We start from the raw sequence: 17,146 nt of genomic DNA, 5'->3' as shown, positions 1-17,146 counted from the left end.
TACGCATGCATAAGTATACATATACATATATACACATACACGTACATAAATAATTGCCAAGAAATTAGAAACACTCACAACTTGTCGCAAATAGAGTGAAACGTAACGTTAATAATATACAAATTACACAAGCGCACCATAAAACATGGCAAGGGTAATCCTAGTGCATTGATTGTATAAACTCAAGAAATATACATTTACATATACATGATATAAATTAATAGTCTAGAAAAGAGTATTTAGAGAGCTTATCTAATTCCGATCTTGTCACAATAGATCATTAACATAATCGATATACGGTTAAAGCTGTATTAGCTATATTCACTATTAGAGATAATATTTTTTATCCATTTTTATAGTTATTCAATTTCTTGTATAACAATTTTTCAAACTTCACCGCAAAATGCCCAACGAGTTCTCGTAGTGGAAATACGAGTCCAATTACCTTACAGATGGCATTACGTTGATTTTTGCCTTCTCGCGTCGAGTTATAATTACAGAGAAATCTCAATGAGAGCTCATTTCTATAAGATTTATTGTAGTCCTATATTCGTAGCTGTACCTGTTATTCTATATTACATACTGTCCTAAATTTTAAACACACGGCACAACAATGGCTGAAAGCACAATGGCAAGAAGAGAGGAGCAATTTGCATCATAAATCTTTTCTTCTTCATACGTAGCAGAGCGATGTCACGTCGGAGGATATGTACTAGTGGATCACTAGGTGGGGCACAGAACTGAAACATAATTATGTTAAAAATCTTCAACATCTCTTACAGAAAGTAGGTACTTTGCCAGACCTTATATACCAACAACGAATATTCATAGAGGCTATATTCATAAATACTTTCAAAAGTAAGCTAATATTTTACCCGCAATCGCTTATTACTGATAACTTCATATGATAATATCCCCTTCCCGCCCCTCCGCGCCCCTCTCTCCGCCGATCCCCTTCCCTCTCACGACCCACCCCGCCCTACCTACTTCTGCTCCTACTCCTACTCCTACTCCTACTACGACGAATACTCCTATTCCTACTCCGAGTCCTATTTCTACTACTACACCTACTCCTACTTCTATTTCTACATCCACCCCTCATCCTACTTCTACTCCTGATCTCACTTCTGATCCTGATCCTACTTCATCGAATACTATAAAAATGGTAAACTCACCGAGCAAAAATCCTCGTCCTCCTTGTCCACCTCCGGCCATCTCCAACGACCGCCAACCACCTCAGGATATACCTTGAATAGTAATAAATATTTTCAGTATGAGAACACATCAAAAATATTGTGTAAGGATTAAAATTTGTGCTTGCGCGAAAAATGAATTGAAATAATTTATTGTAAACGTGACAAGTTTCCAAAACTTTAGATAAACTAAAATTACAATTGCCATTGAATATTGTAAAACTGTTTTACTCACCGAGCACAAATCCTCGTCCTCCTCGTCCACCTTGTTTTCCTCCTCCTCCTCGTCCTCCTCCTCGTCCACCTCCGACCACCAACAGTCACCTCCAACAACCACCGATAACCACCTTGGGTTACACCTGGAATACTAATAAATATTTTTTGTATTAAAACTCAGCAAAAATATTGTGTAAGGAATAGTATAATTTTTTGAGTGATAAATTTTACCAAGAAATTTATAAGAAAGTTATAAAAAATTATTGTAATTTCATTGGCCAGTGGTTCGATAGTACAACACATGACGTTTTGAATAATCAAACTTGTAAACTCAAAAGTTAGCCCGGAAGGGCACAAATCATCAGGTCAAGGACCTGGACTGCCAGAACTACGGACCTCTTGTTCTGAACGTCGATTTTCACCAGGAAGCGGACCTGGAGCGCAGAAACTACGCAGCGCGTGTTCTGAAAGTCGATTTTTACTAGGTATTGGACCTTCATCGAAGCAACCACGGAGCGCTTGTCAGGACGTCGAGACGCACCAGGTAGCGAACCTGGAGTGCAGGAACCATGGAACCCTTGTCCTGGAAATCGAGTTCCTGCAAGTAGTGGACCTTGGGCGCAGAAACTACGGAGCGCGTGTCCTGAAAGTCGAGTTCCACTAGGTAGCGGCTTGGGAGTGCAGGAACCACGGAGCGGTTAATCCTAAAGTCGAGTTTCACCAGGCAGCGAACCTGGAGCGCACAAACTACGTAGCGCTTGGTGAAAAGTCACCGGGTTCAGAACCTGGACAGCCAGAACTACGGAAAATTAGTCGTGAAGGTCAAACGTTAGCAGGTCAAAGACCTGGACAGCCAGAACTACGGAGCGCATGTTCTGGAAGTCGAGTTTCACAAGGTAGCGGACTTGGAGCACAGGAACCACGGAGCCTTTGTCCCGGAAGTCGAGTTCTTGCAGGTAGTGGACCTTGAGCGCAGAAACTTCGGAGCGCTTTTCCTAAAAGTCGAGTTCCACTAGGTGGCGGACCTGGAGCAAAGAAATTACGGAGCGCTTGGCCTGGAACCCGAGTTGCACCAGAAAGCGGACCCGGAGCGCAGGATCCAAGAGGTAGAGAATTCGGTACTCGAAATCTGCGGAGCGTGATTCTCATACGTCCGCTCTACCGCGCGGTTGTTTCCAGACTGAGGAATTCGGCCAGCTGATTCTAGATCGATGACGTCAAGAGAAAAAAAATTTTGGGCGACGTCACTTTCTGAACATCTGAACATACATACTTTGGTTTCGATCGTCAATGCTATGTATGATGTATGATGTATGATGTATGATGTACGATGTATGATATATGTTGATATGATATGATGTATGATGATTTTCTACGTTTCAAACAAGAAATACGCACTTCATCTTTCTTGCCGATTCCAGACTCAAGCGGCCAAGCCCTTCGATGGTCAGACGTTGACCAAAGATATATTCTTCAGTTAACGGGTCAGCTAACAACGCTGAAATATACTGAAACTCAACTGAAAGCAAACTTTGTAGGTTTGAATTCATCATTTTCCCTTCCCATCTTTCCAGTAACCAGGTGCAAATTTCATGTTGTTCAGCAGTTCATTTTAATTCGATGCTTGCAGCGTATTCGAACTGCGCGTAATCGATTCCTGTAGTAAAATTATGTCGATACGGTGCATCCTAGAGTCAGTTTCAGCATTATTCAAAGTCTTCGAAATTTTGTAAAAACATCGTAAGCCTTGCGGTCTTGAAGAAAAAGTCATTCGTCTCAGAATCGATTGAAATTACCCTTTCCAAGTTAATTGGATTCCCAAATAGTGTAAAATTGCATGGATGCACTGCACGCATGCTATCACTCTGTATTACGGAAGTACAAAAATTATACGGAACACGACAAACCTATTATGTGTGCATTGATGACGCGGGGTGTGTTTCGGAAACCTACCATGAGTGCAGAAGCGCTTCTCAACACTTCGCCTAACCTATTTCTCTAAGACTAGTTATAGGTAGAGTAGTTCCCCAAGTTTGTTCACCAACAAATTCAATAAGTAAATATGTTACCTGTATAGAATAAAATGAGTAAATATTAAATATTAGCTCGAAATTTAAAATATATGTTATCAATCGGGATTCAAGATGGTGTCACCTCGTTCGCTAATTATCATATATTTTTAGAATTGCCATGTTATAAAGCGAAAAATTGAAACGTATTATGTATTACTGTATTTATTGAGTTTCAATACCGTCAAACATCACTTTTAAGAATGAGAAATTTGAGGAATTATTGTGGTGCCATTAATATATCTGAAGAATTATTGTGATGCGATCTAAATAAGAAATGTAAAAAATTGTTTCGGCGCCATATAAAGAAATATTCGTCTGATAGGTTGGCAACGGGTGAGAGGTGTCTCTCTCACTCTAGTTGTGTGTCATTTTCGAGCGACAAATAATAAACAACCAACTAAACCGATAACTCTGACAATGAGTATGAAAACAGCGATGAAAACAAATAATACTAAAAGGAAGAGACGTACAATATGCTTCGTGCCTGGCTGTCTTTCAAATAGTGATAACTCGCCGAACAAAGTATTTATTGCTGCACCAAGAAACTCTGCAATTCGTAAGAAATGGGCAGAAAGCGTGGGTCTAACCCGCGGTCTAACCGGAGATCGTGCTGTCTTCAATCCAGGTTCGTGGATGCATTGCTGCGAAGATCACTTCAATGTAAGTGCTTTACCTATTAATCATAACTTCATTATGCTACGAACTTGTTTTCGAGTCGTTTTGAAATTAGAAATGTATTAAACTGTAATTATATATTGTTGCAAAACAATGTCACATCAGATATAAAAAGTTATACATCCCATAGTACTTAATTTCACTTTTTCACTTCCTTCACAGTTGCCAGAAGACGCGGAACATTGGGATAACTATACAGTAATGGGAGGACCTATCAGAGTAAAACATGGAGTTGTTCCCCATCTTAATATTCAATCAAGAGAAGATGAAACATTGGTAAAATCAGAGCCACAAGACACATTCAGCTCTTTGAGGTTATCGCCAAAGCCATCAACACCTTTAGAGGATCATTTAGTCAAGTCCTCAACCTCGGGAGAGTCATTTAGTTGTTCAGCAAACCTACTTACAGTTGATGATGAAACTGATGATTACAAACTTTTAGTTTCTGATTCAATAAGTTATTATACTAGCTGCGATAACAGTACTCAATGTAATTTGCTCAAGACACCTCATTATGTGAGCAAAGGCTGTAACACTGACTCAACTTTAACCATAAATTCTTCACTTGGAATAAAAACGACCGATGTAAGTATATCAGCAATTTTATTTTAGGTACTAGAACCATAAACAAAGCTAATAACTCAACATGAAGTATCTAAGAAGATCCAAGAATGCTTATTTCACAAGCAATGTGGACTATACTTGAAGAAAGTTGAAAGAGATGAGAGTAGTGGTTTAAACAAAATTTGAGCACGTGTTTAAAATATTAAATTAATGATTGGGGGCCGTCCGTGTCGTATCAGATAGAAAAATCTATGCGATAACGAGCTGGGGAGGAAGGCGTCTGCCAAAATCTCACAGCCAGTCTTATGGGGAAGGGCCTCAAAAACGGTTAATCCTTCAATGTCACCCTGGGCTACTTTGACCCCAGACCATTTTTACTCGAAGTCTTCAAACGCTTCCTGCTGGAATTAGGACTTACCCCACCATCTACCTTCAATTGCGAGTTCAAACTTTGTATTCAAGCAGGTACGAAAAGTCAGTCGTGCGTCAGCTGCGAATTAGAGCAATTCAATGTGAGCATGGGGTCAATTTACCACCTGTGTGTCATTTACTGTGATTTGAGTGAAAATTGGAGCAAATTTTTAATTTTCTTGAATTAGATACCTTATAATCTCCGGAGTAAACAAATCGCTCAAGTCTTGATGGACGATGATGCGCATGAAGAGGCTTTGGACGAGGCATCTTCAGATGAAGAAGATTATTTGTCCCAAGAGAGTTCTTATTCTACAGAAAGCGAGGATGACTTCCACGAAGATGAAAATACCAGTTTAGAGCAGCGTCCTTCAGAGGTTTGCGCGCAAAGAGATGGGAGCGTTAGCGAAAACTCTGAAAACTCAACTGGCGACTGGCCATTAACGACACTTCAAGGCAAGAACGGGTACAAATGGAGTACGAAAATTCTAACAAGATGCTCAGGTATGTAACTGTCTATGTGTAGGTGTATAGTCTGATTATGCGGAGCTTGGATGAGACTTAGTAGTGGAGTTTGTTTACCCGTGCGTACAGCTGCAGTAAACAGTGAATGTACGAAAGACGTGGGGAGAGGATAAATGAAACAGGGAGAGAGAGAGAGCATTGATGTGAAGAAAAAATTAATAGAATGCTAGAAACTTTTGTAAACGTAATAGAATGACTTTTTTTTAGATCGTCATTTGCCATCAGAATCAAAGTTTGTTCCTGGCCCCGTTGGTCCTGCTGCAGGCTTATCAACAATTGAAGATTTTTGGAGTGTATTATTTACTGATGAAATCTTCAAAATTATAGTGGATAATACGAACGACAAGATTGAAAATGTTTGCACTGGGATGATATCACAAGGTCAAACAATGCAGTCGTATCACCATCACACAGACATGGAAGAAATGAAGGCTTACGTTGCTTTATTTTACTATTCTGGAGCATGGAAGTGTTCGAATGTAGATATTCACGAGTTGTGGAGTGCATCAAACGGATTAACGTTTTATCGGTGCGTAATGCCACGAATGAGGTTTACTTTTCTTAGTATGTGTATTCGATTTGATAAGAAAGAAACAAGAGATGAAGCTGATAAATTCGCGCCAATAAGAGAAGTTTGGAATATTTTTATTCGAAATTGTCAAATCTGTTACAATATTCATTATAAAACAACTGTTGGTGAGCAATTACTCAGTTTCCGTGGACGATGTTTATTTCGTAGGCACATGAAAGCAAAGCCGGATAAATGCGGGTTACAATTGAAAATTTTGAATGATGCTACAACCGCGTACTTGTACCATGCTATTCCTTATTTAGGAAAAGTAACTTTAGATGAAAAATTAGCAAATGAAAGTATTCCAGAATATTATTTAAGAGCAGTAACCGAACCGATTCATGGGTCAGGTCGTACGATAACTTGTGATAATTGGTTTACAACCATTCCGATGCTTGACCGTTTTTGTGACGAACCTTATAATCTAACGGTAACGGGAACAATTCACCAACATAAAAGGGAAATTCCAGCTGATTTCAGAGTTGCATCGCAAACAGTGCCCCACACAAAGTTTTGTTTTTCTCCAAAAATAACTTTGCTTTCTCACACACCAGAAAAAAATAAAATTATACTTTTAGCTTCAACATACTCTAAATCTACTGAAATAATTGACGGAAAGCCTCAAATAATATTACATTATAATAAAACTAAGGAACAAACTGATTGTTTTGAACAATTATGTCATGCTTACACTGTTACTAAAAGAACAAATCGCTGGCCTGTACGTATTTTTTATGGGATTCTTGACCAGGCTATGGTTAATTCTAGGATTTTATTGAAATGTCTTTTAGTGAATACAGGTTCCAGTGAAAAAGTAAGAGCGATAGATTGCATGAGGAGATTAGCTCTTCATTTAGCAACACCACATTTGCGAGCTCGCTTAGAAAATCTTAGTGTCCGCCGTAATATCCGAAGTGGTATTGCGGGAATACTAAATATACAGAAACTTTCTGTTGGTGAAGAAAGACCGTATTTTTCTATTCGAGTGAGATGCGGCCTTTGTCAACGAGGATCTGATCGGAAATCGAGAGAAAAGTGCCCTTCGTGCCTGCGGTCGATGTGTAATAGGCACCGCGCTTACATATGCGTCGAATGTGCACCTATTGAACAAAAGTGATGATTATTATCATTTGATTTTATACTTCTAGAACATATTTTCATAAGATAATGAATTCTCATCTATAAAAAAATGTAGTTTGTCATTTATTTCATCGAAAACTGCATGGACTTCCAACCTTACCCAATGTCATTTTTTCCTTGAACCTTGAACCAATGAGACCAAGCCTATCTTGAAGTGGAATATCTTTGGAATAACGTTATAATTTTTTATAACAAATATTGAAAATCAAGAAAATAGCGCGTATTTGAGTGAAAAAATAATTTTTTTCATACGAAAATCCCAAAAATCCAACATATTCAAGACTAGGCCTATTTTTATAAAGGGTAGAAATATGTTACATAAATAATTTTTTTCGTATGAAAATCCTAAAAATCCAACATGTTTAATACTAGGCCTATTTTTATAAAGGTTAGAAATATGTTATATAATGAGAAATTTCGAATAATCTCAAAGTACAACTGATTTATTTAAGCTTGGGTCAAAATGTCACCGTGTAACACATACGTCATTCCCACGACGTGCGCCATTTCAGTGTTAATTGAGTTATGTTTTTTTGAAGATTTTTAAATCCTTGATGTACTCAAAAGCAAAAAATAAAAAAAGGATGACATGTAGTCCCCGCATCTTGTAAATGAATTTCATAGACCATCATTTTTCCGCTTTGTTGGTCACGCCGAAATTGTCAATAAGTCAGGGAAAAAGAGTTCGGAGAAACAAAAACAAAAAGAATAGAAAGAAAAGTAAATTATATAAGAATAAGCGTTCGTTTTATTAGTTTTTATTGAGTTGCTGTTACGCTGCATACATCCTAACATGAACAGAATAGATGCATACACGCATTTCTTATCAACGTTTATCTTACATGGAGTCGTCTGTCGCGTGAAATTAAATTATCCTTCTCAATGGTAAATTGTTACTGATATCATTACATGATACTTTTTTTTTAATCTTCTTCTGTTACTCATTTAATTATCATTATTTATTAATTATCTACAATGGGCCGAGGATAAGGGCGGGGGCGGCCCTGGTCTACGCACCCCGCCAGCGTCGTCATCGTATCAAAACTTTCGACGCGCGTCCCTCTCGCATCTTGATCGAATGTTTTCGCGTTGACGCTGCTAGGTTCCCGATCGTCATCCACTTTCGCGTGCCTACTCGGAACGTTTTGCTTCATTTTCGTTTTACATTGTTTCCAGGTAATATATGACGTGTATATACGTAATACCTTTATTATTTATATGCCTATCAATTTCACAAATATCTTCAAACGTATAAGCAGAAAACTGTCGAGAAGCAATAAGAAAAAAAAAACGTTGAATTCAGCAATAAATTAAACAATGCCATTCTATCCGTAGAATACGTAGATGCCAAATTACGAGCATTTTTTTTCTTATTTTTCTACAAGTTTATTCTTTGCTGCACGATCTCATTTCATTCTTATTTCTCATTTATGTGTTTCTGTTGTTATAATAATTCAATGTTGATGATAACGTTCCATCAATCAGCTTCCCTAGCTATTGTTTTATCCTTATCCATTTGGCCAAAGTTATTCATGAAATTGCCAACTATCCGATCCTAACCGGCCGCTACCGGTAGCAGGCAGTGTGAGGAATAGGATGGACGCTGTGTGGGTGTTTCCTTTAATATACTGGATGGTGGAGAGGACAAGGTGACATTGGGGGAAGGGATTTGACGTTGCTTTCGCGATTTAAAGCAGGTTCTTGATTTCGTCGTATAATACGAGTACAAGGGCACCACCAGTACCACGGAGAACGTTTGAGAATGCTCCCTTGAAGAAAGCACCGCCACCCTCGGTCTTGTAAATGGTTGCCCAGCAGTGAGCTGTGCTCTTGTAGAGAATCTCGGCCTTGGCACGACCGGACTGCATCATCATACGCCTACGCACGGTGTCGAAGGGGTAGGAAATGATTCCAGCAACGGTGGTTACGCACTGCGCGATACCCCAGGAGACCAGGAATGGAGTTTTCTTCGGGTCGGGAAGCATACCACGGGCGGTATCGTAGAAGCCGAAGTATGAAGCACGGTAGATTATGATACCCTGTACGGATACCCCGAAACCACGGTAGAGACCGGCTAGACCATCAGCCTTGAAGATCTTGGTCAGGCAGTTTCCGAGACCGGTAAATTCTCGGGTACCTCCAGCTTTGCCGACATCGGCGGCCAACCTTTCGAGAACAACGAAAATAGTTAGCATATCGATTATTTATGTACGAGAATATTATATTAACATTGCGGAAACTTCGCGACATATCTTTAGCTTGTAAAATGTGATTTTAGCGATCACGGACAACAATTTTTAGACGCTTTCAAATATTCGGAACGATTTTTTCAATCGAGAATTTCGTGGGTAAAAATGGAAAAACGAAGTGTGGGTTTGGCATACGTGAAATATGGCTGAAGTTGAAGTTTGTAACGTTAGTAGTCGAGGTAGTTTTGGGATATGTTGTTATTTCGCCAAATTACGATTGTCTCAAATTCAGTCAACTACATCAAAGTAAAAAATAATTACATTTTCTGAATTCAATTACTTTAAAATTGTTTATAAATTTCCAAAGCAGTGATTCTCTCTCAATATTTCGTTATATTAACGTTACTTGAACCTCATAAATAAGAAAAGTCATGTCAAAAGTTAAGACAATGCCTATTGATATATTGCGACGAAAATTTTCCAAGAGATTTGAGTTAGGAACATTAACCAGTGTGGCGACCGACCGGAAAAATCGGGAATAGTCGCGGAATTTTTCTATCAGGAAAAGTCAGGGAATTATGACGATCTACAGGAAAAAACGTACTTTTTTCATAGATTGTTTTCAAACCTCAATTAGGCTTCATAAATTTAGCTAAACTCGCTTTCGGAAATGGTATTGTGTAGATGCACAGTTGCGAGTTTCAAAATCATTTAGGGATAAAATACATTTATTCCCGGTTTTATCGGGTTGTCGCCACTCCGAGCATAAATTTAGACATATGTTATCGGTACACGATCTTAATTTCATCAAAAGAGAATCACGAGTTTCGTTTTTGGCAATAGGCTAACCTATTCGGAAAATCCCAAAAAATGTTCTCTTCCAAACCATGTCCAGCATTCCATAGATTTTTATAAGGTATTTGTTTCCTCCTGAGTTTAAGTGCATTTGCGGTATTAACTCAAAATGACGTAATTTTTTTCATTTGTTATTTATCGCGTTGTTCAAACAAAAGTATTCGATACTTAAACACTAACAGTATTCAAAATTGACAATTCACAACCATGCTGACGGTGGCCGTGTAAACTAGTTTTGTGCACCCGTGTTCATTTTAGTGAGCAGTGACTGCCGTGAGTAAGCCAATTGCAGTTTTATTGGGTTTGAAGGCCGCAGTCCCTGAGCAAGAATACAAGATTATATCTACTACCATCACTCATCGTACGCGAACGCAGTCCCACACAGCCAAGATAGCGTGAAATTCTAACGTGATATATCAACATTAGCAGACGACGCGGTGATAACACTCTGTTACAGGGACAAACACGCAATGCCAACGTTTTGTGGAACTTTTTTCACAAGCATTGCAGCGAGTACGCCACATCTTTTTCCGCGGGTACCTTTGAATAACGCATTCCACGATGCGTCGTTATTCTGAACTCTGTAACACGACACGTAACAATGGGACCAAATACTTTATTCCCGAAACGATTAAAACCTTTTGCATCAAAAACGATGGAAATTAAGGTTGCCGTATTTCTCGATGTGCTACAAATTGCAAGGACGTTTTTTTTTTGTCGACTATTCTACTGGCCAAAAATAACAGACGACTTTTTACACAGAAACAAACCATTGAAATCTTGAAAATTAGCGTTCATCTTACCTGGTTCTGGCGAAATCTAAGGGGTAGACAAAGCAGAGGGAAGTGGCACCGGCAGCACCACCAGATGCCAAATTTCCTGCGAAGTAACGCCAGAACTGGGTGTGCTTGTCAACACCCCCAAGGAAGATCTGCTTGTATTTGTCCTTGAAGGCGAAGTTCAGGGCTTGGGTGGGGAAGTAACGAATTACGTTGGCGAAGTTACCACGCCAGAAACTGAGGAATCCTTGTTCTCGTGGGATGCGGACGAAGCAATCGATCATACCTGTGGATCGGGAAATAGCATCGACATTCAAAAGACATCCTACTGAATGTGCAGAATTACATTTTACCTAACCGAAATAGGACAAACGATGCGATTTTGGCGTTAATCAAGGTGGCCACTCAATTCCGCTCACGGAATTCCCTGACATTTCCCGGTTTTCCTTGACTAAAATCATTATTTTTCCCTAACATTTTGATGCACAATTTGTGCAGAAATCACTAAAAGCTATAGTAACCTAGGTAAAGTATGGCCAAATATATTTAAGTTATAAAAGTTTTTAAAAGTTGATCATTCCGTTCATTATGATTTTTGAAAGTTGACAAAAAATGAAAATTTCCATTTGCTTGGTCTTGTTAAGTATATATTTAAGAAGGGGCTCCAAGAAGCGAAATATTTTTAGAGCTATTATTTCAACATTTATGCTATTAGCAATGAAAATCGAGGTTCGAAGAATTATGACTAATTAACGAATGTGTAACTTTTTGAAAAATAAACTTAAAAATTTTTTTCCAACGGAACATTTTTCTTTTAAGCGTTAAGAATACACCACAATTTATCCAAATTTTTAAATTGATATTTAATACAGCAAAACAATTATTTTATGCGGTGTACTGTCTAGACGCGGCGCGTCTATGCCGTAACAGTTGCGCAGAGCCCTATGTTCAGCGTTAAATTAAAATTACTAATACTGAAGATAGAATTCCGGGTGCTTGTACTTTTTTATTGGAAATTTCCTCCTCTTTAAGAATCTTTTTAAAATTTTCGCTAGCGCTTTTACTTTTTGAGTTATTGCCAAAAACCTGAGGCTTCGTTTTTTCTAGACTATTAGGCGTCGGTGAACTTGCGTCTCCACACGCAGTGACGGCTATAGATAAATCAAACCGATGTCTGCTCGTACTACTGAATTCATGTGACAATCAACAACTAAGCTTATAATCGTCAATAAGAAGAGAAGAAAAATTGTGACGATGCGGTGATAGCATCTCAATTTTATGGACAAAGCTTTTGAAATCCGTGAGTTCTATAAAAAGTCCCTGACCAACCAAAAAATTCCCTGACATTTCCCTGACTTTTCTCGGTTTTCCAAACGGGTGGCCACTCTGGTTAATAAATCAGATCCTAAGTTACACTCTCAGTTAAATTCCGATATCATAATTTTTCCACTAGATTAATTCTTTGACTGTTTTATATACTGATGGACACTGGTGTTAAATCTAACTCTGAGGGTTATGCATGTATAAAAAATGTCGCTGTACGGTGTGTATCGACGTAGTAGTTACCAAATGAAATCGAAATTTTCGTGTCAAAGGAATACATAAAACTGAAAAAGTCTTGTTCGGAATATCGTGAATTTTTCATCTATGTCGACTGAAAACTAATTTAGAAAGACGGCACATCTGTTTTTTTGTATCATGAAGTTTAATTCAGAAGTAACAACGATTTTCATTGAAGGTTCCTTATATAAGGTTTCGAATAAAATATACTGGGATACACGCGTCTGATTATGAGCTTGTTCGAAATAATTGTATGTTTTCAAAAAATTGTACCTCTTCGTGGTTTTAGGGTGAAAATATGAAAAAATATATCAAAGCCAGCTTTGATCAATACCTAATGTACGTAAAAGATTCATACAGATATCGCGATCGAGAGGGTACCAAGATCGTAGAACCAATCTGGAGTGAAATGCCCCACTTACATAATTTGGCTGAAGTTCGTAAAGTTAGCGTAGCTAAAATGTACAGTATTTCGTAACTTTGAAATTGCCAAATATTCAGTTAACCATGCATACACTGTAGCTTAAATACACCAAACAATACCGAATTAAACATCGCAACCCTTACAAACTAATTCTCAAGTTTTTAAATATCATTTTTTATCTCGCAAAGTTACGTTGACCTCATGAACTTCAGACATCGTCATTTGTACCACGAAAAAAGTTTTCAATCGTGTTTTTCTTACATTCTGTTTTGAAAAGAATGTCAATTAGGCTTCGCTGCGTGGTTAAGTAAGCGTTGTTCGGCTAGTAACCCTGCTGCTAACTTCGGCTTTTCAAGATATGAATAATCGCATGATCTACTTTTAAACTACTTCTAAATTTTATTAATTCGTACCATCCTCAATCCTGCTTGATCCGATTAATTAATAATCCAGCAGTTACTTTTTAGAAACTGCATCATCTTCGTTGATGATTTTACGTCAATACGAGTTGAAGCGTGGATCTTTAATTCTCTGTACAATTCTATAACGTGTCAGTTTCTGAATGGTAAGAAAAAATTTTATTACATAGAGGTACTCGGCACCGATTATGATGCTATGCATAACTAGTCATTGATTTTTCACTGACGAGTAACTGTAATCAGAGCTGTAGTCTTCTGTTACAGAGATATCGAAGAATGAAAAGTGACCACGTCCGTAGAATGAATACGTCACGGTAATCCCGGAATCCATATTCCAAGATGGCAGACTTCGAGGATCGACCACGAATGACAAGTCCAAGAGAGAGTGACAGAAAAAGTTAAGTGTATCATGGTGCGTGACAGACGAATTTCACCGCAATAAAAATCAGCAAATCAGCAAATCTAAATCTATGCCGGTGTAAGGATAACCGATTATCCTTGCGGTCAGATTCGTAAAATTCGAAGGCTTCGGTCGCCGGTCGGCCATTTTGGCAGGAGGCTACTTCGTCATCGATTTGTACGTAAGATTTCGGTTCTCAGGGTAAGGTGAGGCAGCGGCGCTCCACCATCTGGCAAATCCACGCGCCGCCACTGCTTATCGACCCGCTGCTTGCTTAGGCGTTTCATCGGCAACGGCGTGACTCGGAAAAGTTATGTAAGCGCCGAAACCATACCGGGTTACATAAACGATTATAGACAAGCCTGTTCGTCGGCAAAACCATGAACAATATAACTGGGAGGATTAGATTCGGAGTCTCGTGGTTGCATAACGTCACAATGCGACCTCGTGTTTGCTAGATGTCGGGCACGGCTGTACCTCTCTTCCTTTTCTATCAGCTATTTGAGTACCTATTTTCTACAAGAAGGAAGCTACGAGAGGGGGAGAAAGAGACAGCAGACGCGTTCGAAAAGTTCGAAGCCGTACGCCAGCGTCACGCAATGAGCAGGAAACGCGGGAGTCGACAGTCGTTTGTTTGATCGGTTGGATTTTCACTTGTTTCACTTGTTAGCGGGACTTACCCTTGTAACGCTGGTCAGCAGCGATCTGCTTCGAGATGTGCTGGACTTGAAGCAGAAGCTTGACACGCTCGATGGGAGCGACAGCGGTTTTCGAGATGGCAGCGGCGACTCCACCGGCGATAAAATCCTTGGCAAAAGCCACGGGGTCCGCAAGATTAGCCATTATTATGTGTTGGGTGTGTGAGATCGGATTGCAAGAGGATAAGGAGAGACTGACTCCTGTAACGGACGCGCGCCGGACGACGAGTGAACGAGGCAAAGCTTTTCCCTCAGATCCGACCTCAGCTAAGAATAGCTGCGCACGTCACGTGATCCTCTTTGCGCAGGTACAGTCCCTCCGAAAAGCTTGTCGATGACCCTCAAACCACGGCACGTCGGCGTTATATCGATTTCGTTACTCAAATTCATTCCTCGTGCTCATTCGTTCCACTGACAATTCCATCCTCCTATCCGTCTCATCACGTTTCAATCAATTTCTTTTGCCGCATTCTAATTGTTCGAATATCCCGCGCTCTCTGATTGCGTCACATCCTCCAACTTCACCAATAAAAAGAATCCTCATGGGTCACAAGCGTCTGGGCCCAGGGTCGTTACTGGGCGTACCGAACACATCGAAGATTTCGGCCCGCACGGTCAATGTACGAATTTGCCTGATATCGAGTGGATGTTGTTAAAGTTGAGACGAATAGTCAGCTGGAATTACCGCTGGAAAACTGAAACATTGAGATTTCTCGATTTACATATGAAATTCGAGACTCCAGTCGCTGCAGGCATCGCCCTTTCTCGCCGCGTGACTTCGTATCTAGAGCATCGCTTCGTAACCAGCTTATCAGCCGTCAGCTCGTTTACCTGAGATTCCGCAAAACCGATTCTTACGGCCCCCTAAATGTCCGGGGTTTCCTCATTGTTTATTTTCACGCTGACCGAGGTGCAGTTCGTGATGCCAGCCAAGAGACAGATTCTTAGCCAGTATTAGGACTAGGTCTCAAGAAAGTGTCTCAAGGTCAATCAATTAGGCAAGGAGGTTAACAGAACGAAACTTGCGTAACTGTGGCTCGCTGCCAGTGCCGGAATAGCGTCAAAGTTCAATGGAGCAACGGGGACTCAGAGTCGCATATATTTATACTCTTGAGGATGCACGAGTCTTGGTCTTAGAACAGCTGATTCGTTGCCATCGAACTTTGCTATTTCTCGTATTACGATACTAAATTCCCTCTACACCCAGTTTCTATTCTCTCGTCGTATCAGAGATTTCCGGATTTTTCTTTCGAACTGCATTTTTGCACTCGACGATTGCTTATTCTGGTGTCTATAAACGTCGAGCACTCTATGTCTCTGCTGCCCAACTGCAAAACTTCCGCGGCCTTTCTGTACCTGCCAACAATGCCAGGGCCAGGTGCACTTGGACGTAGGCACAGAAATTTAAGAACAAAGGTTGCTTATATTCAATGAAATCTCATTTGTTCATTCCTGACTTCGGATTCCTGAGAATCTTCCACCTCGAATTAAATTCGTTGTCAAAGACTGATTGCAGGCGAGAAATGCATTTTTCGTGACAGGAACGAATTTATACTTTGATGTGAATCCTTTAAGTGCCCTGTTTTCAGAAAATCAGAATCACGTTCACGGTTCATTCTAAGTAAGATAGGAAAACCGCCATTTCCGAAACAAACACCTGTAATAACCACCTATATAAGGATTGAAGTGTACATGCCTATTTGACACTTTCCATTCAAAACGTCTCACCTCGTCGAGTGAGTTATTTATACAATTGCCGTTGCCATCGTTGACGCACGGCTGACCTCCCTGAAGTGACAGTATGTGACGAAATTGCGGAACAGAACAGTTGCTAAATCTCTGTTTAGTGAATTGGGATTAAAAACTTATCCGACGATGCTCGGATTTCGGTTTCGAAGACCAAGATATTCAATTATTGCTGTCCAACGTCCTATAAAAAATTCATATCTTAACTGATGTGTAGAAAGAAAATTTATATCTTTACAAGATATGCTGTTATTTAGCTCTCTTCTATGCAATAATTCGAAATTTTATAATATCGTCCATTAAATCGTATACTTATATTTGTAATGCCTATACCGCTTATTTGCCGCACCGAAAGAAATGTTACGTGCAATTGGATCTTCATGTCGCGTACCATGAAGATACAACAAATGATTACACGATTTACACACATACATATTTGTATCCTGTGTTAAGTGTTCACATGTTGCGGTAACGTGAACCATCCAAGATCCTATTGTAAATAACACTACGATAGTATATCTTATACCACAGAAGTAATCATAATTAATTTTACATTCTTCTGATTATGAAACCTTATTATATAGTCACACGTCAAATAAATTGATTTTCATTGCAAAAAACTATGGTCACGTCGTTTTATTTTTAGAAATAGTAAATTACAGTCGTACAAATTCTTGGGTCAGTCATAAAGTTATTGTGATTCGTAAAC

The 17,146-nt window shown here is 39.4% G+C and overlaps 2 protein-coding genes and 1 long non-coding RNA gene across 3 annotated transcripts; 1 reads left to right on the top strand and 2 right to left on the bottom strand.

The window, feature by feature from the left end:
* Positions 1-708: 708 nt before the first annotated feature.
* LOC124309081 (uncharacterized) lies at positions 709-1,462 on the bottom strand. Its single transcript, XR_006909168.1, has 3 exons — positions 1,429-1,462; positions 1,176-1,247; positions 709-740 (listed from the first exon to the last, which is right to left on the bottom strand). It is a non-coding gene; the product is annotated as an uncharacterized LOC124309081 (long non-coding RNA).
* Positions 1,463-3,366: 1,904 nt separating this feature from the next.
* On the top strand, positions 3,367-7,401 carry LOC124309075 (uncharacterized). Its single transcript, XM_046772321.1, has 4 exons — positions 3,367-4,141; positions 4,319-4,741; positions 5,320-5,635; positions 5,864-7,401. The coding sequence occupies exons 1-4, from the start codon at positions 3,899-3,901 to the stop codon at positions 7,342-7,344; spliced, it is 2,463 nt and encodes an 820-aa protein (XP_046628277.1). The 5' UTR covers positions 3,367-3,898; the 3' UTR covers positions 7,345-7,401.
* A 708-nt stretch (positions 7,402-8,109) lies between these two features.
* LOC124309079 (ADP,ATP carrier protein 2) lies at positions 8,110-14,940 on the bottom strand. The gene is made up of 3 exons (XM_046772334.1): positions 14,674-14,940; positions 11,215-11,476; positions 8,110-9,533 (listed from the first exon to the last, which is right to left on the bottom strand). Exons 1-3 carry the CDS (start codon positions 14,834-14,836, stop codon positions 9,056-9,058), a joined length of 903 nt encoding a protein of 300 aa, XP_046628290.1. The 5' UTR covers positions 14,837-14,940; the 3' UTR covers positions 8,110-9,055.
* Between the last annotated feature and the right edge of the window lie 2,206 nt (positions 14,941-17,146).

Source organism: Neodiprion virginianus, chromosome 7, assembly GCF_021901495.1.
Source record: "Neodiprion virginianus isolate iyNeoVirg1 chromosome 7, iyNeoVirg1.1, whole genome shotgun sequence".
Taxonomy (NCBI): Eukaryota; Metazoa; Arthropoda; class Insecta; order Hymenoptera; family Diprionidae; genus Neodiprion; species Neodiprion virginianus.
Note: the sequence above shows the minus strand (reverse complement) of the source record. Positions and strands in the feature narration are given on the sequence as shown.

What these genes read in the sequence shown, in the direction of transcription:
- LOC124309075 (XM_046772321.1), top strand. Translation starts at nt 3,899, where the DNA reads ATGAGTATGAAAACAGCGATGAAAACAAATAATACTAAAAGGAAGAGA. An exon ending in TTGGAATAAAAACGACCGAT is followed by an intron (nt 4,742 to 5,319) that starts GTAAGTATATCA and finishes TTCTTGAATTAG; the next exon opens with ATACCTTATAATCTCCGGAG. An exon ending in AATTCTAACAAGATGCTCAG is followed by an intron (nt 5,636 to 5,863) that starts GTATGTAACTGT and finishes ACTTTTTTTTAG; the next exon opens with ATCGTCATTTGCCATCAGAA.
- LOC124309079 (XM_046772334.1), bottom strand. Translation starts at nt 14,836, where the DNA reads ATGGCTAATCTTGCGGACCCCGTGGCTTTTGCCAAGGATTTTATCGCC. An exon ending in TGCTGACCAGCGTTACAAGG is followed by an intron (nt 11,477 to 14,673) that starts GTAAGTCCCGCT and finishes CCCGATCCACAG; the next exon opens with GTATGATCGATTGCTTCGTC. An exon ending in TTAGATTTCGCCAGAACCAG is followed by an intron (nt 9,534 to 11,214) that starts GTAAGATGAACG and finishes TGTTCTCGAAAG; the next exon opens with GTTGGCCGCCGATGTCGGCA.